This window comes from Capricornis sumatraensis, chromosome 6 (genome assembly GCF_032405125.1).
Source record: "Capricornis sumatraensis isolate serow.1 chromosome 6, serow.2, whole genome shotgun sequence".
Classification (NCBI taxonomy): Eukaryota; Metazoa; Chordata; class Mammalia; order Artiodactyla; family Bovidae; genus Capricornis; species Capricornis sumatraensis.
This window is the reverse complement of record NC_091074.1, coordinates 86,603,964-86,626,430: the sequence shown is the minus strand read 5'-3', so window position 1 is coordinate 86,626,430 and position 22,467 is coordinate 86,603,964. Positions and strand designations below refer to the sequence as shown.

Sequence of the window (22,467 nt, the reverse complement as noted above, 5' to 3'; positions counted from 1 at the left end):
TTTCTAAATTAGATCCTGTACACATTGTCCTCAGTCCTTCTGTGTCTCTGGTGGCAGCTTGTTCCTGGCCATTTAGCTAGGAACAGAGGGAAAGGGAACAATGGAGTAGGGATGGTGAAGGGGCAGACCACAACGCAGTGTGGTGCACGCAGGGTAGAAACCGCTCCCTGCAGAAACGCAAGCTGCGTGGAAGGCATCCAAAGAGCATCAGGAAAAGATCTAGAAAAAGACAACCTTCATTAACACAGAAGTAGACTAGTTCCAAAGTCTAATCTTTGTATAATGATTCAAAAGTCTATAAGTAAAATATTCATTATTCTAAAAACTAAATGCATGAATGCTTGCTCTGTAGGAGGCATTATTTAAGCACCTACTGGGTCACTACTATAAATAAAGACCTGAGGTTGCTCGCAGTTAACCTTGATCCAGGTTGTTCTGATGATAAGTAGTGAATCCTATGTCTGTTGAATATCAGAATGACAAGGATATCTGCCAGTGGTTTTCAGTTTCTTGATCTAATTATTATAAGTTTCGTCCCCAAAATGTCATTGCTTCTCTAGAAACTGAAGTAAGGAAAGCCCATCATAGTAGGATTTTTTAAGTTTCCTATGAAATACACTCAAGTTTACTCTGAACAAATTAAAAGAGACTGTATGTAGATGAGGAGGTTGCCTGATAAAAGTGTTCTTTATTCAAGAGAAGTTTCCAGTATTTTGATGACATTTCAGAGGGGAAAAAGGAGGCAGAAAGAAGGAGACTGATCTGAAACCTACTAGTACTGCTGGGATCGTGTTAACCTGCGGCCACTCTTGTCCTCCACCCACCCCCAGGTCCTGCCCATTGTGATCTTCTTCAGCACTGTGATGTCCATGTTGTACTACCTCGGATTGATGCAGTGGATTGTTAGAAAGGTACCGGGACTAGAAGGAAGTGGGTGACAGGGGTCGAGCTGATTATCTCAGGGACAAAGTCTTGAATGTCTTTTATCTGGATTTTTACAAAGTGCCTTTCCCTTCATACCAAGATCCACTCCTTTCCCAAGGTATTAGATTCAAACCCCAAACTCCTCCATGGATCTACAGAGGGGATTTTATCTCCAGGACTTCTAATAACGCTGTGACTTGCGACTCCCTGGACATCTTCATGAAACCTCAGCACTTACTCCGTTAACCAAAGAACTGACTTCAACAAGTCAGGACCAGATTGTCCTTTCATCTTGACTATCCAGCCATGCCTTACACAGAGTCACTGCTTACCCTCAGATGATAACCCAAATGGATCCTCCTTGTTTAGGAGTTGCTAGAGAATCAAAGGAAGAAAGGAAAGGTGCTCTTCTCTCATGAGGGGCTTTTGTCAGCATGCAAAAATTTTTTTTTTAGGTCTGAAAAGTTCATCTCAGTCCTGCTGCCCCAACAACTGTCAGTCCTACATCATGTTATATCACAAAACTCAGTAATTTGTAAGTTAGTTTAAATGCACTCGAGAGCAAGGCAGCGTATAGAGGTTTTTGGCACAGCCACAACCCTCCTTTGATCCCTGTAAATAAATAAAATGGAGAGAGAGCCAGAATAACAGCAGTATTAAAGGTTTCAGCAAGAGTGCCAGAGTGCATATTTTTCTGACTGTCAGTTGAAACACTTAGTATTCCTGTGTTTCATGTCGAAGCAGGAAGGAAGGAGAGAGGATGCAACAGAAAGTCCCCATTCTCATGTGGGCCCTACAGTCTCTGGTTGGAAGAACCACTACAAAAGTGGGACTGTCAACCATGTTTGAGACTTCGGTAGAAAAGACCAAACCTCAACTACATCCCATTACTTATTAGCTAAGCAATCTCTGACAGAACAACTAAACCGTTCTGTGCCTTGGTTTCCTCTTCTGTAAAATGTGTCTAACTACAGAACCTCCCTGAGAGGGCTATTATAAGGATTAAATTCACTAGAACAAGGGCTTAAAATAGTCCTTGGAATGCTGTGAAGACTGACATGACTGTTAGAAAATATTAAAACTTATTACTTGAAAAAAAAATCAAGACATTACTTATACAAAATAGATATTTCAAGAGACATTCATTGTATAGTGTTCAAAGAATATACAATGACTCAGACTTCAGTTCAGTTCAGTTCAGTCACTCAGTCATGTCTGACTCTGAGACCCCATGGACTGCAGCATGCCAGGCCTCCCTGTCCATCACCAACTCCTGGAGCTTGCTCAAACTCATGTCCATCAAATCAGTGATGCCATCCAAATACCTCATCCTCTGTCAACCCCTCCTCCTCCCACCTTCAATCCTTCCCAGTGTCAGGGTTTTTTCCAATGAGTCGGTTCTTCATATCAGGTGGCCAAAATATTGGAGTTTCAGCTTCAGCATCAGTCCTTCCAATGGATATTCAGGACTAATATCCTTTAGGATTGACTGGTTTGATCTCCTTGCAGTCCAAGGGACTCTCAAGGATCTTCTCCAACACGACAGTTCAAAAGCATCAATTCTTTGGTGCTCAGCTTTCTTCATGGTTCAACTTGCACATCCATACTGGAAAAACCATAGCTTTGACTAGATGGACCTTTGCTGACAAAGCAATGTCTCTGCTTTTTAATATGCTGCCTAGGTTGGTCATAACTTTCCTTCCAAGGAGCAAGTATCTTTTACTTTCATGGCTGCAGTAACCTTCTGCAGTGATTTTGAAGCCCAATAAGGAAAGTCTGTCACTCTTTCCATTGTTTCCCCATCTATTTGACATGAAGTGATGGGACTGAATGCTATGATCTTAGTTTTCTGAATATTGAGCTTTAAGCCAACTTTTTCACTCTCCTCTTTCACTTTCATCACGAGGCTCTTTAGTTCTTTGCTTTCTGCCGTATGGGTGGTGTCATCTGCATATTTGAGGTTACTGATATTTCTCCCAGCAGTCTTGATTCCAGCTTGTGCTTCATCCAGCCCAGCATTTCGCATGATGTACTCTGCATATAAGTTAAATAAGCAGGATGACAATATACGGCCTTGACATACTCCTTTCCCAATTTGGAACCAGTCTGTTGTTCCATATCTAGTTCTAACTGTTGCTTCTTGACCTGCATACAGGTTTCTCAGGAGGCAGGTCAGGAGGTCTGGTATTCCCATCTCTTGAAGAATTTTCCAGTTTGTTGTGATCCACACAATCAAAGGCTTTGGAGTAGTCAATAAAGCAGAAGTAGATGCTTCTGGAACTCTCTTGCTTTTTTGATGATCCAGCGGATTTTGGCAATCTAATCTCTGGTTTTTCTGACTTTTCTAAATCCAGCTTGAACATCTGGAAATTCACGGTTCATGTACTGTTGAAGCCTGGCTTGGAGAATTTTGAGCATTACTTTGCTAGCGTGTGAGATGAGTGCAATTGTGCAGTAGTTTGAACATTCTTTGGCATTGCTTTTCTTTGGAACTGGAATGAAAACTGACCTTTTCCAGTGCTGTGGCCACTGCTGAGTTTTCAAATTTGCCGGCATATTGACTCAGACTTACCATTCAAATAAGATTTGATCAGCCTGCTTTATGCACTATACAATGAAAACACTGGGTGGTGTTTTGAGGGATTCCAAGGAGCTCCAGTCCTTTCTTTCTCAGTGCAGAAAGAATTCAGTGAAAGGCATGATTTATTAGAATAGGATGCTTACGAATTTTACAAGCAGACAGGCAAGAAGGCGCCACACCCTGAGAAACTAGTGGGCTACAGTCTTATAAGCAAAGGAAAAGTGCAGAGAGGGAAAAGACCATGTTCTTCCTCATTCTTGAGTAGACACCTTGCTTCCTTCATCAGTTCCTCCTCCATGCTTGTCAGAGGAGTTTTTTGTCCCCACCGGGTCAAGCCAAAACTGTCATGGCACTACGTAAAATTATTTCACATTTCAGTACAATGAGGGTCTTTCATTTTGAAGTGTCACCTTTTCATAAATTATTGTTTTTATGTGTGCAGAGAGCATGTTACTGAACTCGCTGGGCAGGATGTGGGTCTCACGCCGCCATTGTTTCATTGTTTGGGGGCATCTCTTGTACTTCTGTTGCAGGGTTTGTTGCTAAGCAAGCTTGCTTGGTTTTATGCTTAAGCAAATCTGCTTTCCTGAGTAATCATTAACTTACAGGAATCTCCCCTTTTTTTTTTTTTTTCTATTTGCAATCCCTTAGTGTGATTTGCTATTTAATCACCTACTTTGTCCCTTTATCCTGTCCCTATCAATAATGTATGTATATTCAAGCTTAGTACAATTGTTGAAGTCCTCCGTATTTTCCTCCATTTTAAAGATTTTTATCCCTACTTTGAAGTTCTGTGTGTACAAACAGTTCCTTACTGACTTTATCCTTGTTTGCCTTTTAGGTTGGATGGGTAATGCTAGTGACTATGGGAACATCTCCCGTTGAATCTGTAGTTGCTTCTGGCAATATATTTATTGGACAGGTAAGTTATAATATCAAAAAACAAAACATCTGCTAAAATGGATACTCTTTCCAGAAAGAGGAAAAAAAAATTTTTTTAATGACAGTGTTATTTCCTTTACTGTAGGAGGAAGATATCAAGATAAGGAACCCTCAATATTAATAATGTGCAGACTCCAAGGGGAGAGAGAGAGAGAGAGAGAGAGAGAGAGCTCTTCTAAAAGAGTCCATGCCCTAGTGTGGAATCTGGGTTCTTGGAAGTTTATGGAGAGGAAGAAAAACTGAATCATTTTATCAAAGCATAGGGCTTCTCATGTATAGATGCTCAACAAATCTTTTCTGAATTAATTGAGTTGTTGAGGTTTCTGACCCACCCGTCAAAGGCTCATCTACTCAAACGGAGTTCACCATTCGTCTTGAAGCTGCAAATATGTAACAGGCAGCCTCGCATTCTCTAGTACTAATATAAAGCTTGTGGCAATGAAAGAGACCAAGAAAGGCTTTCCCCCAGGAACCATGCAGCGATATCAGTACTTAAGCTCATTCTCAACTTATCTGAACCATCCAACAGTCTCTTTGCTGAGCCTAAAGAAAAATGCTGATGAGCAAAAGCATTTTCACCTTCCTTATCTATCACATGCATTTTTGCCTGAAGTCCATTTAAGCAGAGAAATATGTTGCCAAGGGGCATCTCTCAAAATGGCAGCATTCCTAAGGGATATATAAGTAAGAAATCCTCATCACTTAGGATACATAACTTCAGGCAGAATGGAATCACACACCAAGGAAACCAGGTATGAATACTTGCTAGCATGGCTATGCAAGGAAACTGAATTTGAAGCAAAAATCAAGTCACCCCGAAAAACACATGGCCCTAAATTTAAAAGCTTACAATTGCTCCAGGCAGCTGAGCCTTCTGATCGGTAAGCCTAGCTTACTAGCCTAGAGCAGAGTTCTTTCCCTAGTAGTTGAAATTATTATAATTATAGTCATAAAATCCCTGAGGACTAATTAGGGCACCATCTTGAGCTGATTACTCCTACCTGCAGGGTAAGAGGGCTCATGTACTGAGTTTCTATTTAGTCCATAAATTGAAGCTCAACACACTCAATCTTATAGAACAATTAGAAATAATGAGGGGAAAATTGTAAAATTGCACACATGCTCCTGTTGTGCTCAATTTGACACTTAATATGTACTTAATATGCTAAAAGTACAGCTATTATTTATGGAGAGTCCCACACCATAGGCCACCTGCCCTCCTTAATGGAACTCAAGCCTTTACAACTATATTCTAATCGATGCCTTTCCATGCAAGTAGGGGTTGTTCTCTGATTTTCAATTAGGGAAGGGCCCGTGGGCACCTGTCTTTGTTTTTGCTGGTATTTTCTAATACTTATGTCTTTGTTTCCCTATGGTATCAGCAAAGAAGTTAGGGTATGTTGAGATGAAGCTGGGAGATGGGAAGTCACAGAAGTTTGGGAATCATAGTTCCCAAAGCCAGGCCAGTGGATAGAGAGTTACTTGGCCCATGGTTGTCCAACTTTAGAAAAGAGTACCAAGTCCTCAGAGTCCAATCCTAGGGTAGGCAGGAGCCTTACATCCACTGGCCTTGCAAACTTCACATATGACTCTGTATATACACTGCCCTAGAGTCCAGAAGACCCAGACATTGATAGTATAGGTTCTTAAACATGAACACTCATCAGAACCACCAGCAAGTTTGTTAAAACACTGCTGCTGGACCCAGCCCTAGAGTTTTCCATTAAGTAATTCTGAGAATCTGTGGGTCTAACAAATTCCTGGGTCAAGCTGATGGAACTGGCCTGAAGTCCACTCTTAGAAATACTGCTGTAGAGAATGGAATTTTGAGTAGTAGCCTCTCCTCCTCAGGGAACGTTTAATCTGGTCACTTTGTATTTGCAGACCGAGTCTCCTCTGCTGGTCCGACCGTATTTACCCTATGTCACCAAGTCTGAACTCCACGCGATCATGACGGCTGGGTTCTCTACCATTGCCGGAAGTGTCTTAGGTGCATACATCTCTTTTGGGGTAAGAATGTTTCAGGCTTAACTTATGGAAAAATTCGATTTTTTTTTTCCTTTTCTATTGTTATTTCAGTTCTTTCCTTTACTACTGCTGCCAGATAAGGAGCCAAAAAGAGTATCCCTTGTTGCTGTATAGATGGTCACAGTTCTTTTGGCATTTGAATAGAGTGACCCCAAGGAGCTTTGGTGTCTCACTTTCATATCCCAGCCACCTAAACACGAACTATATCCAACCATACGAGAATGAATCTGGTATTTCAATCATAACCTCATATTATGAGGTTACTTCGGGTGAAAATTTAAATATGTAAAAAAAAAATTTAACTATTACAGACACTAGTTAAAGGCCATCTAGGTCAGGGATTAGCAAACTGTGACCCAGGGGCAAATTTAGATCACTTTGTTTTTTTTTTTTTTTTAATAACTACAGTTTAATTGGAAGCCAGCTATTCCTGTTCATTATCTAAGCAGATTTTATGATACAGAGTTGAGCAGTTGTGGCCCCAAAAGCCAAAACTGTTTACCCTTTACAAAAAGCTTTTCCTGACTCCTGGCTTACAGCAGAGATTCTCAAACTCTACTTCACATTAGAATCACCTGGGATTTTTAAAAAGCTTTTAAAAGCCCTAATGCCCAGGTCCATACCCCAGAGTAATTCATCCAGAATCTCTTGGGATGAGACCCAGGCATCAGTATTATTTTTCAGTCCTCAGATTTCATTGTATAGCCCAGTTTGAGAGCAGTTGGTCTATGGGATGGGGCTGAAGAATGTTATGGTAACTGGTGCACATGCCTCGAGCACAGAGCTTACAGCCTCCAATGGAGAAATGGAATAATATAGCAGTTGTGTGGTCCAGCTGATGAGGAATTCTTATAAGATAGGCAAGTTTCAATCCAGGACTTCATCCAAATCTTACAGAGCCAATCAGTGGGAAGAGGAAAGACAAAAAGGGTGGTGACCTCAGGAACAGCAGTTTGACTCATGCCCCAGATGGTTGGCTGTAGGAATTCTGCCACAAAACTGTGCTGGATGGAATGGGAGTGGGGAGGGAGGAGCAGATTCTATAATTCTGGAAACACAGGGAAGAGAATCCAGAAACAAGATGAGGTTGTGAGAGGGAAAGGGAAAGAGTTTAAGCAGAACTGCAGTGAGGAAAACAAAACCAACTTACAGATTAAAGGGACTCTGAATAAACGGATATTATGTAGAGGCACAAAGGACATCAGGAAACCAGAAGGGAGATGGAGAGGGGTGTATCCATGCCGGCACCCCAGATACCCATCACCTAAATTGATGACATAATGAAATAGCTTTAGGGGCTATTTGAACATTCGAGAGAACAGAGAGGTAGAGTTATCTTCTTTGAAAGTTCCTAAACACAGGATTAATTCTCTTCTGAAATGGTAAACTTTTGGTTTGTGCTTCTCCAAGAGGATGTGGTCAGTTGATGCCATGTCCTTCCTTCTCTCGAGTTGATGCCCGGGAGATGACTAATTGAGCTTTTCCAAGCCTCCAAAGAAACACTGATTTCTAGCACAGAATCAATGCCTGCCCATCACCTCCCTTGTAAGGTGTTTGGGTCATTCATTCTAAACACAACAGAAAAGCTAAACCTTAAACTGGTCTTTCTCTTGAAATCACAGGTTTCATCCTCTCACTTGTTAACTGCTTCAGTTATGTCTGCACCTGCAGCACTGGCTGTTTCTAAACTTTTTTGGCCTGAGACAGAAACACCTAAAATAAACCTCAAGAATGCCATGAAAATGGAAAATGGGTAAGTGGGACAAGTTCACCTAGTTAATAGTTAATTACTACCCAAGTAGCAGGCTGGGGGTGGGGAAGGAGAGTTTTGTTCCAGTCCAAATTCAAAGTGCAGCAAAAATTTTATTAGCAGAGAACACAGTGAATTAAAGTGAATTTAATTTCCCATAACTATGTAGACTTCATCCAAATATCTTCTTTCAACACTCAAGGAAATCTCTCCCAACTACCAGTACCTAAATGTCAGTACATTTCCTTGACTGTTCAGGTCTTTCATTTAATTAACTTCTTTTTAGATTGAAGTATAGTTGGTCTGTGGTATTATATTAGGTTCAGGTGAACAGATAGGTAATTTTCAATATCATGTAGAGTTCATTGTGGCCCCCCTGGTAGCTCAGCGGTAAAGAATCCGCCTGCAATGCAGGGGACACAGGAGACATGGGCTTGATCCCTGGGTCAGAAAGATCCCCTGGAGAAGGAAATGGCAACCCACCCCAGTATTCTTGCCAGGAAAATCCCAGAGGACAGAGGAGCATGGCAGGCTGCAGTCCACAGGGTCACAAAGAATCAGACACAACTGAGCAGCTGAACCCACACATGGGCTTCATTGGGCCATGATTTAAGACTGTAGGAGAATCATAGGATCACCATTTCCAGAAGTTTCTTATATAATAGGGATGATGAGATGTGATATTAGTATTCCTAACCCCTCTTAGGTTCATTTACTATTTGCTCTTTTTGAAAGAAAGAGAAAGGGGTGGAAAAAATAAGGAATTTAAGGTGTTCAAAAGTATGTCATTATATAACAGAATTTCAGTTCAGTTCAGTTCAGTCGCTCAGTCGTGTCTGACTCTTTGCAACCCCATGAATCGCAGCACGCCAGGCCTCCCTGTCCATCACCAACATCCAGAGTTCACTCAGATTCACGTTCATTGAGTCAGTGATGCCATCCAGCCATTTCATCCTCTGTCATCCCCTTCTCCTCCTGCCCCCAATCCCTCCCAGCATCAGAGTCTTTTCCAATGAGTCAACTCTTCACATGAGGTGGCCAAAGTACTGGAGTTTCAGCTTTAGCATCATTCCTTCCAAAGAAATCCCAGGGCTGATCTCCTTGAGAATGGACTGGTTGGATCTCCTTGCAGTCCAAGGGACTCTCAAGAGTCTTCTCCAACACCGCAGTTCAAACACATCAATTCTTCGTCAACCAATGTTTCTGAGATTCATCCATTGTTTGTATATAGAGAATCATAACCATGCACGGAAAAGCAAGTTGCCAAAGTATATATATGGAATATGTGGATTTCAATTATAAAGCTAGCAAATGTGTAAACTAACACAATATATTATTCAGGGGTAAAGAAAATTAAAAAGAAAGGGAATCTTAAGCAAATCCTAGTGGGCCAAGTACCTCTGAGATTAGAGAGAAGATGTGATTAATGAGGGAGTGCTCAAAGCTGATGTGACATTCCATTTCTTAAATGAGATGATGGATGCATACACAGACCTTCCTTGAATTGTTACTTCTTATACTGTGAACTCCCAGGTGAACTCCAGGAGTTGGTGATGGACAGGGAGGCCTGGCGGGCTGTGATTCATGGGGTCGCAAAGAGTCGGACATGACTGAGCGACTGAACTGACTGACTGACTGACTGATACTGTGAATATTTTATAAATATTTTCTGGAAGCCATCAAATATAAGTGTTTAAACGTATAGTATTTTATTCTTTCCCATTTTTTATTATAAATTATTTCCCCAAATTAAAAGAGTGGTATAACACTTAGACACTCATACGCCCATCACCTACACTCAAAAACTAAATCCTTTCATGATTTCATGGAATTCAGATGAGTGAGTATTTCAGCCAGGACATGGGTCTGAGAGTTTGCCTCTCCTTTCAAATAAGCTCCGATTATGCCATTTCTACACCAATGATGTCCATCCACTGACAATCTTTTAGTAATTCTGCAATTGCTATTTTTTGATAAAGTGATTCAAGGAATCTCCTAGAAGCTGCAACACAAGGAGCATCCTCATCCATTTCCCTGGTGGCGAACATCGCCGTGAATTTGATTGCCTTCCTAGCCCTGCTGTCTTTTATGAATTCAGCCCTGTCCTGGTTGGGAAACATGTTTGACTACCCACAACTGAGTTTTGAGGTACAATTCTATCATATTCCTCCTCCTTTTTGTTTCTGCCAATCTTTGTTAAAAATAAAGCTGATTTATGAACTGTCTATAATATACTCTAACTGGCTATAGTGCACTCTTCTACCATGTACAGACTTACCAGGAACCCCCCAACTTCCCACCCCTCTCTCCTCCTTCCCCCAACACAGAATCATTCATTCCTGACTCCTTCCCTCAAATCCTTCCTTACTTCAAATGACCAGTTTCAACCTTTACTCCTAAAGGATAGAGAGAGGCTAGAGGAGGAACAGGGATTTCTGTGCCTAAGGACACAGAGGGGATGGGAACAATCTGGGCACAGGCATGAGGCCCAAGAACTGGAAGCAAATCACGGCTCTAATGAGGTCTTCTTTTTTTTGTTTGTAGGTAATATGCTCCTACATCTTCATGCCCTTTGCCTTCATGATGGGAGTAGACTGGCAAGATAGCTTCATGGTTGCCAAACTCATAGGTTATAAGACATTCTTCAATGAATTTGTGGCTTATCAGCAACTCTCAAAATTGATCCATTTAAGACAAGTGGGTGGACCCAAATTTGTGGATGGTGTGCAGCAATATATGTCGGTGAGTACATTTCCTTCCCAATATACTTCAATACATACATACATTCATCAAATAGCTGCTGGTGCCTCTGTGTGTCAGGTACCATGCCAGGTATTTGGGGTACATCAGAGAAGAAAACAGGCCCCAAATCTTTGACTTCACAATCGGGTTACGTTGAGTTAATCACAGGGTATGCATGTGCACATGAATGTATGTGATTGTGTGTAGAAAGAAACACAGCTAATCTTTACCACTGTGATCATTTACTTTTGAGCCACTATCAGTGCAAATCCATGAGCTGGGATTATAACCAATAGCTCAACTGGTAAAGAATCCATCTGCAATGCAGGAGACCCCGGTTTGATTCCTGGGTTGGGAAGATCTGCTGAAGAAGGGATAGGCTACTGACTCCAGTATTCTTGGACTTCCCCGGTGGCTCAGCTGGCAAAGAATCTGCCTGCAATGCAGGAGACCTGAGTTTGATCCCTGGGTTGGGAAGATCCCCTGGGAAAAGGGAATGGCTACCCACTCCAGTATACTGGCCTAGAGAATTCCATGGACTATATAGTCCATGGAGTTGCAAAGAGTCAGACACAACTAAGTGACTTTCACTTTCACTTCACTTTCACATCAGATATTTATGGAATGTCTTCTTTGAGCACTGTGCCACAGTGTTAAACGAGTAATAAAGCTTCTGTTCTCATGGGACTCATCATCTAATGATCATGAAGTTCTCTTTCTTCTTGTTTAAGAAACTGATCTCTGAGAAACTCCCTAAGTGCCACCTAGTGACTGGACATATTAAAGGGGCAGTGAGACACAGCAGCTGTCCTCCAAGTGAATGAGGGAAGAGAAAAAGCTCAGGCCCTATAATTATGTCATGATTTCAGGTCCATAGCCTGCAAGGAGAGGCTCATGTCTACTTGGCCTTGAATGGGATAAGGGCATCCAGGTGAGGCTGTTATTTCAGCCATATTTGCAGCTGAGTCTCCAGCTTCTACTTTTCTGAAGAACAGAATTGTCACACATGGAAACTCTGAGGGAAATGGCAAACATTTCCTACCACCACCATTACTCATCAAAACAATCTGCTTGGAATTAATGTCCTAGGCACATATTTGGCTTTAAAGGGAAAGGGAAGGAAAAGCATGCTGTTCAAGGTTCTAACTGAGACTGCCCACCTCTGACCATCTCTCCCAGCCTCCCAAACACCAAACACACAGATTACTCCCACATGTTACACAAATATAACAGCATACTCTAGGGCAGTATTGATTTGTACTTATGGTCGGGGGCATTCTGACCCACACATCTGAGATGAACAATAGCTCTGCAGGTCTCCTGTTTGTCAAATGTTCATTCTTCAACTGACCACGCAATGGAGCTTGGCCAAACGTCCTCATCGTTTGGATGCTGCCACAAACTAGCTGGCTTCCCTGCCAAAAGTAAAGAATAGGCTAAATTAAGTGAAATGTTTTCCATCCCCTACTGCCGATTGCCTGGAAAAAGTAGTTTTGTTATTAAGCAAAGTGAGCTCTCAGTTCTGGCTGTACTAAGCGGGTTTGTGAACAGGTTATTAAGAGGATAGAAATAGAACAGTAGAGCTGATGTGGGTTGGGAGTGAGCCCAACCAGGGGCAGACTCACAGAAGGATATTTGGAGACAGGAACTCAATGGCTTTTGCTGTTGTTGAGTCACAAAAGAGAAAGCATTTTGTTTTTCCAAATGTCTTATTTCCAATCAACCAAATGGGGACGAGTTCTTACAATTTCTGTTTACCAACCAACAAGTGGTGGGAGTGTCCCCACCATCTCCTGGAAAAGGTACAATGTGACTAAAGCATAAAACCTGGGTCCATAAGGCAAAAACCCAGTGTTATCCATTGAATTATGCACACTGATGACCTTCATCTAAGTGTTCAGAATGCATATGTAGAGATGGCCAACTGACACATGGAAAGATGCCCATCACTAATTATTAGAGAAATGAAAATCAAAACTGCAATGAGCACATCTGCACACCAGTCAGAAGGACCATCATTAAAAAGTCTACAAATAACAAATGTTGGAGAGGGTATAGAGAAAAGGGAGCCCTTTTACACTGTTGGTTGGAATTGGTACAGCCACTATGGAAAATAGTATGGAGGTTTCTCGATAGCTCAGTTGGGAAAGAATCCACCTCCAATGCAGGAGACCCCAGTTTGATTCCTGGGTCAGGAAGATCTGCTGGAGAAGGGATAGGTTACCCACTCCAGTATTCTTGGGCTTCCCTTGTGGCTCAGCTGGTAAAGAATCCACCTGCAATGCAGGAGACCTGGGTTCAATCCCTAGGTTGGGAAGATCTCCTGGAGAAGGGAGAGGCTACCCACTCCAGTATTCTGGCCTGGAGAATTCCATGGACTATATAGTCCTTGGGGTCGCAAAGAGTCAGACACGACTGAGAGATTTTCGCTTTCACTTTTCCTCAAAAAATTAAAACTAGAGTGAACCTATGATCCAACAATCCCACTCCTGGGAATATACTCAGAGAAAACTGTAATATGAAAAGATACATGCACCCCAGTGTTCATAGCAGCACTATTTACAATAGCCAAGACATGGAAGCAATCTAAATGTCCATCAACGGATGAATGGATAAAGAAGATATGGTACATAAACACAATAGAATACAACTTAGCCATAAAAAATAATAAAATAATGTGATTTGCAGCAACGTGGATGAACCTAGCTATTATCAGACTAAGGAAAGTAAGTCAGAAAGAGAAAAAAAAATACCGTATGATATCACTTATATCTAAGTGAAACCTAAAATATAACACAAATGAAATTATTTATGAAGCAGACACAGGCTCACAGACATGGAAAACAAACTTACAGTTACCAAAGGGGAAAGAGAAAAGGGAAAAATTAGGTTTGGTATTGGCAGATTAGAAACTACTATACATGAAGTAGATAAACAATAAGGTCCTACTGTACAGACCAGCAAACTAAATTTATACCCTGTAATAAACCATAATGGAAAAGAATACATATCTGTATAGAATATATACATATCTATATATCTGAATCATTTTGCTGAGCCGAAGAAACTAACAAAGCAGTGTAAATCAAATATACTTCAGTTTAAAAAAAAGAGGAATGCATATGTAGCATGTTACCCCCAGAATGAGCTCTTTTTCACTCCATCATTTTCACCATCTTCTTTTTCTTAGAATAAAGATAATACTTTGCATGTTTGTTTACACAAAAAACGTACCATGGTACAGAACTCAAAAGGTACAAGAGGTGTACAGGGAAAAGGAAGTCATCCTCCTTATTTCTCTACGATTCAGCTCCTCTCCACATTTCACATCATGCTCTCTGTTGTTAGCAATGCTCTTTGCCCTTGGTAACGTATCTTGGATGCCTGTGACACAATATGAGCACATCATAACTTATTTCAACCAGTCCCTTGTTGATGAACACTATTACAATTTTTTAGCTATTAGAAGTAATGCTACAATGACTTTCCTTGTACCTGTGGCATCTTTGATCCAGTACAAGGAGAGCTGAAAGAACTATTATTAATTTCCTAGTACAGTGCAGCTCTTTCTATCACATAACCCTTGGGCAAAGGCTAAGTGGAATCATCCCAGCCTACTTTTCCTCTTATTATAAGACCCTACATGGCCACATCTGTGTCCCTCCTTCCCCTAGATCCTCAGAAATGAGGAGGGAATCTTCAGCACTTTTTGCCATCTCCTTCCCCATGGCCTCTTAACAAGCTTGCCTATTTTTGAAGCCAATTGAACTAAATGAAAAAGCAATAGACTGAGCAGGGGACAAGGATGAGCTTTTCCGCAAACAGTGGACTGCCCAAACACTTGAAATATATTTTTTTTTCCTGTCTGCATGATGATGGAGAATATCAACAAAGGAGTTCTCAGAAATTGTGAAAGAGAAGAGGAGCTTTATAATCAACAAAAAAACTTACCATTACCACTTGAACCTTGAATGTGAGCTTTTAAAAATTCGGTTAATGAAAAAAAAAAGAGAGGAAAAAAAAAAGTCACTGCTACTTTTGATAGAGTGTTAGCCTGGTTTGTTCTTCAAACCAAATCATAGATTTTTCAGGATTTTGGTAAAGAAGATTATTGCCTTGGTCATGTGGGTGCCTTTGCCAGTTTGGCTGTGCCTCTGGTGAACAACTGAGCCCACTGAATCTTCCAAGCCTCCCACAGTCAGCTGCTCAATCTGAGGAAGATTATCTGGACTGAGCAGCCTGTCATGTCCACTGGAACAGAGAAGGAGGGTCACGCTCATGCTTCCAAGAATCCACCTGCCATCTTCTCATCTTTCCCTGTGAAAAGACTATTCACTCTCCTAGCACCTAATATTCCTATGATCTGGTCAGAGCTGAGGAAAAAAGAAAGGCAAGCACACACCACAGATAGCTGAAAGGAGCCTCTCTGCTATCTGTGAACTTCCTTTTTACTATGATAATTCCTTTTCACTGAAGTATAATTTACATACCAAAAAAGGCCTATATTTTGATAAATCTGTCACCTTTGTAACCACGCCCACAATCAAGATAATGAACATTTCCACCACACCTAGAAAACTTCCCTTTGCCAGTTGTCAACAACACCTCATCCCACCCCAACCCGGTCCCAGGAAACCAGTGATCTTTCTCCCACTATAGATCATTTTTGCCTGTTCTAGAATTTCATATAAATGGATTCAGGATTCATATTGTTGCATGTGTTAGTTTTTTCCTTTCTATTGCAGAGTAGTATCCTATTTTATGTATGCTGCTGCTGCTGCTAAGTCGCTTCAGTCATGTCTGACTCTGTGCGAACCCATAGACGGCAGCCCACCAGGCTCTGCCGTCCCTGGGATTCTCCAGGCAAGAGCGCCGGAGTGGGCTGCCATTGCCTTCTCCAATGCGTGAAAGTGAAGTCATTTCCACACTTCATTTATCCATTTGGCTGTTGAAGGACATTTGAGCTATTTCCAGCTTGGGGCTATTGTGAATAAGGCTGCTTTAAATACTCATGTACAATCTCCTTGTAGGCATACATTTTTATTTCTCCTGGGAACATTCCTAGGAGTGGTATTATTGATCATACAGGCTGTTATGTTAATTCGATTACAAAAAAAATCCCTGCTAGGTATGTTCATATTTTACGAACAGGCTGTGTCACTTTACATTCCCACTAATAGTGTAAAAGAATTCCAATTGCTCCACATCCTTGTCAACACTTCGTGTTGTCCATCTTTTTTTGCCATTTTAATGCATGCATAGTGATAGTTTATTGTTTTCATTTAATTTTCATTTTCCTGGTGATAATTGACGTCAAACATCTCATGTGCTTGTTTTGGCCACTTGCGTATCTTTCATGAAATCTTTTTATCTGTTTTTTATTGGGTGCTTGTCTTCTTAATGAGTTACAGCATTTCTTTATACATTCTGAATAAATCCTCTGTCAAATAAGCGTAATGTGAGTATTTTCTAGAACCAATTTTGTATCATCAGTAGCTAATACTTTGCCTGACACAATATAAAAGTTATCATTGAGTAGAAAATAGCATTTGTAGAGGTCAAGACTACCAATCTAAGAACTTCATGAAGTCTCTGAACCCACACAGCCCCTTTTCCTTCCCCAAAATTCAAGGGGAGATGGAAAAAACAATGGGTGTTTGATACCATACACTGTACATTTATCTGTCAATAGTGATTTCATAGTCAGAATTGGAAGCCCAGTTAGGATATCAGATTTACTAAACTAGGTCACATCATGTATACATCTGTGTGTTTATGCTTATTTCCAGATGCGTTCTGAGGCAATCTCCACTTATGCTCTCTGTGGCTTTGCCAATTTTGGTTCCCTGGGAATAGTGATCGGCGGACTCAGTAAGTGAAAAGAATATTCTTCATCTACAGATACGGTGTAAATGTGCTTCTGATCTCCATGTTGCTCTGTAACATTATTTGTGTTAGAAAAAGAGACACTGCAACAGCAGTAAATTCTTTGGGGTCTATTTTTGCCCCTGCTCTGCAATGTAGTTTTCCTATGTGTGTCCTGGCTAACATCAGGAAGAATTTGCTCAAATGTACAGATATTATTACCCCACTCAAAGATGACAAATACATTTCACTTTGCATACCAATTCCAATAGATTTTTAATGACCACCTAGAGAAGGATTCTGAGGGCCAGTGGAAGTTCAATGGGAAAATGCTATGATTAATTAATTCTGTGCCACCATAGGCAAAGAAGGGGATGGTGAGAGATGGCAGATATTTGGGATCCCTCCTTGCAACCCATTTGCCTTGCCATGCCCTCAACACACTGTGAGGTCTCCTACACCAGAGAAACTTCTCTGGGTGTGGAGCTCATCACTTAGCTCTTGAATCCTGAATCTTCCCAGTCAGTTTACAAAAGGAAAAGAAAAGTCAGCTGACCTGAGACTCCAACCCTAGAACTCTCAGAGGCAGGGAATTTGGAATTGAAGTCAATATCCTCAACATTAACCTTTCATACTTTCTCCCACGTTCCCCAGGTTCCATGGCTCCTTCAAGAAAGCGTGACATCACCGCAGGAGCAATGAGAGCTCTGATTGCGGGGACCATCGCCTGCTTCCTGACGGCCTGCATTGCAGGTATTATATTGTGTTGTTTGTGTCCTGTCTCCCTGCGCTCACAGGATGGCAACTTTGGGGGCACAGTGCCCACCACCTACATCCACAGCATACGTTGCTGTAGAGAGCTGGGAGGTAGAGCTGCTCTTAAGCATCCTGTGATGTGAAATGTGCAGAGCATGGTGGAGAAGTCAAGAATAGAAGAAGAGTTCAGTGACATCATTAATTAAATAAATGGCACTCTGTTCCACTTCTAGGCATGCTTACCAACACTCCTGCAGACATCAACTGCCACCACATTTTGGAGAATGCCTTCAACTCCAGCTTAGTCAGAAATACAACCAATGTCGTATCTTGTTGCCAGGGTCTACTGAGCAGGTATTGTACTTTTGATGATAACTTCTTTATAGTCATCATTAATAATAAAAAAAGAGCATCCACTTATTATAACTTCATAACTCTTAATAGAGGACCCTGTGTGGCAGTTCTAACCACCTTTCATCTTTTTATTTATTTATGACTATACTGGTTCTTTGTTGCTGAGTGTGGGCTTTCTCCGGGTGCAGCCAGCAGGGGCTGCTCTTTGCTGTGGCATTGTGGTGCATGGGCTTCTCACTGCAGTGACTTCTCACTGAGGATCGTGGGCTTTAGATACCTAGGCTTCTGTAGCTGAGGCACACTAGATTCTAGAGAGCAGGCTCAGTAGTTGTGGCACACAGGCTTAGTTGCTCAACAGCATGTGGAATCTTCCTGGTCTAGGGACCAAAGCCATGTCCCTTACATTGGTAGGTGGATTCTAAACCACTGGACCACCAGGGGATCCCAAAACACCTTTCATTTTGACTTTTCTCAACTAAGACTAGAAACCATAACACTAACCAATGCTGCTCAAACATTTTAATATAGCTTAGTTAAACCTTGCAACCACTGTGTAAATCGGGCACTATTGCTTTTTTAAGCATTAGATAAAATCAGGGCTTGGAGAAACTATGTCACTTACTGAAGCAAAATGAGTGCAAGCAAGAGTAGGATAGAAAGAGCCAAGAAAATTTGAGTCTTTCTGCCCGCAGAGCCCAGACCCTTATCTATGACCCTAGTACTAGTCACTAGGTACTGCCTCCCTTCCAAGAGTATCGAGCAGTGCAGGCTACCCTGACAGCATGATGGTGATGAGCCTCAGTGGATGAGGGGCCATCAGTGACTCATGCCAGCCCCCCAATCTTGTACAGTTTCTATCAAAATCAGTATCACCACTCCATCTGCCCTTCTTAAGGTGCAAGTTTTGGGGTTTTTTTTAAATATAATTTTATTTATCTGTTTGTTTTTGGCTGTGGCATGGGCCTTTCTCTAGTTGCAGTGAGCAGGAGCGACTCTCCATTTTCAGTGCATGGGCTTCTCATTCCAGTGGCCTCTCTTATTGCAGAGCATCAGCTCTAGTGCACGTGGGCTTCAGTAGTTGAGGCTCCCAGGCTCTAGAGCACAGATTCAGTAGTTGTGGCATATGGGGTTAGCTGGTCCGCAGCATGCAGGATTCTCCAAGCCCAGGGATCAAATCTATGTCTCCTGTGTTGGCAGGAGGATTGCTTTCCACTGAGCCACCAGGGAAGCCCCATGTGCAAGTGTTTTATAAAGATTGATTCTATCCTTTATTTGTTTATTCTGGAGGAAATAAGAGGAGTCTCTCAGGCCAAACAGGATTTAAGAGTCAAAACTACTTTGTCCTTAACCCACCCTAACCAGAATGTTAGGCTTCCCTGGTGGCTCAGATGGTAAAGAATCTGCCTGCAATGTGGCAGATCCAGGTTCGAACCCTGGGTTGAAAAGATTTCCTGGAAAAGGGCATCGCAATTCACTCCAGTATTCTTGCCTGCAGAACGCCATAGACAGAGGAGCCTGGTGGACTATAATCCATGGGGTTACAGAGTCAGGCACGACTGAGTGACAAATACTACTGGAATGTGAGGGAAGAAATCAGCTTCCTACCCTGTGCTATTTCTCATGTGTCATCTTCTGTTCATCTTCTGTCTTTGAAGTCTCAACTAACTGTTTTATTCTCCTTTGCTCCAGCACTGTTGTCAAGGGTCCTGGTGAGGTCATCCCAACCAGAAACCATAGCCTATATACTTTGAAGAACTGCTGCAACTTGTTGAATACACCAACACTGAACTGCAGTTGGATTCCTAATGTACTTTGAGTCCAGCCACTCCTCCAACAGAATTCTAAGTACAGGTGCTGAATTTTCTGCTTTGAGGAGAGTGGGGAGAAACAAGCTATTTCCACAGATCAATACTTCTGTCATGGAGTTTCAGCTTTAAAGAAGAAAAACAGGAATGAATGCTTCAGATCTATAGTATCTTCCTCCTCCCCTTTTTTCTCCCCACTACTGAGAATTACTCATTTTGGTGTCCCAAAGTGACAAGTTGTCTCCAAAAATGTTTCCTATCTCAAAAAGAGATTCTGGAGATGATGCAAAGATGCTTTTTAGTGAAGTGATCTTAATGGCATAAAGACCACACTATATGAGGAAACACAAATACTAATGACTGGATTAAAGGGGTTTCACCCAAAAGAAACAATGTGAGAAAGGTTTGGAATACCTTAAGTAATTTATTTGTGTTTTCATTTTTGTTCATACACAAGAGTAATTTTTTTAAATCCATGTGTGAATAGTTGACTTGTATGTGTTGTGTGTGTATGTGTGGTGGTGATGAAGTGGGAACATAAATGGTATTTACACGTCCTTTCTCTCTGTTCTGTAGGTTCTGGTGTCAGCCTTCATAAAAGCCTATGGCACAGTGTGTGAGGGATGCCAGTTAGTCATATGTTGGTTCTCCTCTGTTTACTATGACTATTATTTTTCTCTCTCACTCTTTTTTCTCTTTTTAACTCTTTGCATTTTTCTACTCTGTTTTATTCCTGAGAGTTAAAGTTTTCCCCTTTTCAAATTCAAAAATTAATAAAATTCATTTTTAATAAAAGTGGCAATATTACACACATACCCCTTTCTCTCCATCCTATTCACTCCAGTCTCTTTCCAGTACCACACTTGGAAATTAACTGTTAATGGACTAGTACTGAGGGAGGGAGATATTATTTCTGAGTCATGTGGTGAGAATAGATAGTAAGGGGATAAGGATCAGGCAAATGAGCTGGTGAGCACTTGAGGCTTGCTGCCTCCAGAAATCTTATCAATACTCTGTGAACTTTGTGAGTGGCGCTGGGCTAGGTGGAAGTTTCCCTTTTCCCAGTGAAGCTACTCAGTCGAAGGTTTTGGTAGACAGTGATGTCTTCACACTTCTTTGGCACACGTAGATACTGGAGAGCTATTTATTCCTCATAGTATATCCTCCACCCACCCATAGTCTTCTGAAATGGCAAAGATGGAGTGTCTTTGTGTTTCCTGTGTGTTTCCTTGGCTGTTGCCCAAGGTCACCCAGCGCTATTTTGCGCTTACCCAGCACAGAACGTTGCTGTCAGTCTATGCACGCTGACCTCGTTTCAAGCCAAGGCTGTGAAATGAAGAATTCTGCATTCTGTCTTATCTGTGCCTGAAATCCAAAGTCTCCACCCTTCTTTCTGAGTCTATCTTCACACTGATACAGTTTTCATTAACCTGAAAGTCCTTTTTCAAATACAGTATTATGAGTCCAGATATGAATGTTTCCTAATCTCAATAAAGAGGGACATTTACTGCTTCTTATTCTCTTTATTATTTCCCACTGATTTGCAAACAGAGAAGGGGTCAGAAGTGGCATTTCTCTGTCCAATCCAGAAGTTGTGGTTACAAACAAATTCTCTGACACCACAGAAGCCTTAGGGTCACAGCTAAGAATAGACTGGAGTCATGAAATATGGAAAATTTTCTTTGATTTTTCTTTCCATTGATACAATCAGCACATCCAAGCAGTTAGGTCTGAGTGAGGTCTCTGTGACGACACAGATTACTAACATGCCTTCATTTTGCAAATCCTCCCACCTAATTGTTCTTATGTTCCTGTAGTTTAATTAGGCTGATAGGCCATTAGGCCATTGTGAAGAGCTTAAGACATGCACCTGCCCAGTGAGGCTGATTTCCAATTACAGAACCATTCCAAAATCAGGAATGATTATAAAGAAGGTATTGAAGGACAACAGTGTTCCAGGAAGGATTAAACTACACTGAATGTACTGGAGCAGGGGAAGCAGAAGCAATCATTCACATTTTAAATAGGCAGGAACACAGTATTAAAGAAGACATGCTTGGTACAGGTGCACCATATGGTGCTAATTGTCCTAAATAAAACTTACCTTTTTACAGCTGTGTGTGCGTGTGTGCACACGTGTGTGCTCAGTTGTGTCTCTTTGTGACCCCATGGACTGTGGCCCACCAGGCTCCTCTGTCCATGGAACTTTCCAAGTAAGAATACCGGAGTGGGTTGCCATTTCCTTCTCCAGAGGGTCTTTCCAACTCAGGTATTAAAGCATCTCTTGCATCTCCTGTATTGGCAGGTGGATTATTTACCACTTGTGCCACATTTTACAATCTGTTAATAAAAACGACTTTTCATTTAAACTAAAGCAGGAAGAAAAGTGTGCCATTGTCCATTCTTCTTCTGACTCTAAAGACAACAGCCGTTCATGATGATGAGTGTATTTTCCTTTATATGACAAAGGCCCTGTGACTGCCCTGGACGTAGAGTTCTTTCTACCCTGGTCATTAGTGGGCCGCTTGGCATTTCTATTACAAGAGGCTCTAGAAAGTAGGCAGTAGTTCAGTTCAGTTCAGTTCAGTTCAGTCGCTCAGTCGTGTCCAACTTTTTGAGACACCATGAACCACAGCACACCAGGCCTCCCTGTCCATCACCAGCTCCCAGAGTCCACCCAAACCCACGTCCATCGAGTTGATGACGCCATCCAACCATCT

The 22,467-nt window shown here is 41.6% G+C and overlaps 1 protein-coding gene across 1 annotated transcript in view; it reads left to right on the top strand.

The window, feature by feature from the left end:
* The window catches only part of SLC28A3 (solute carrier family 28 member 3), a 64,797-nt gene extending 44,799 nt beyond the window's left edge, over positions 1 to 19,998 (top strand). Inside the window, exons 9-18 of the mRNA XM_068974557.1 lie at positions 831 to 911; positions 4,347 to 4,427; positions 6,332 to 6,457; positions 8,098 to 8,228; positions 10,205 to 10,373; positions 10,770 to 10,967; positions 16,757 to 16,838; positions 17,487 to 17,585; positions 17,822 to 17,942; positions 19,632 to 19,998. Of these exons, the coding sequence (XP_068830658.1) occupies positions 831 to 911; positions 4,347 to 4,427; positions 6,332 to 6,457; positions 8,098 to 8,228; positions 10,205 to 10,373; positions 10,770 to 10,967; positions 16,757 to 16,838; positions 17,487 to 17,585; positions 17,822 to 17,942; positions 19,632 to 19,758 (1,215 nt within the window). The 3' untranslated portion in view covers positions 19,759 to 19,998. The remainder of the gene's footprint in view (positions 1 to 830; positions 912 to 4,346; positions 4,428 to 6,331; positions 6,458 to 8,097; positions 8,229 to 10,204; positions 10,374 to 10,769; positions 10,968 to 16,756; positions 16,839 to 17,486; positions 17,586 to 17,821; positions 17,943 to 19,631) is intronic.
* Positions 19,999 to 22,467: the final 2,469 nt, after the last annotated feature.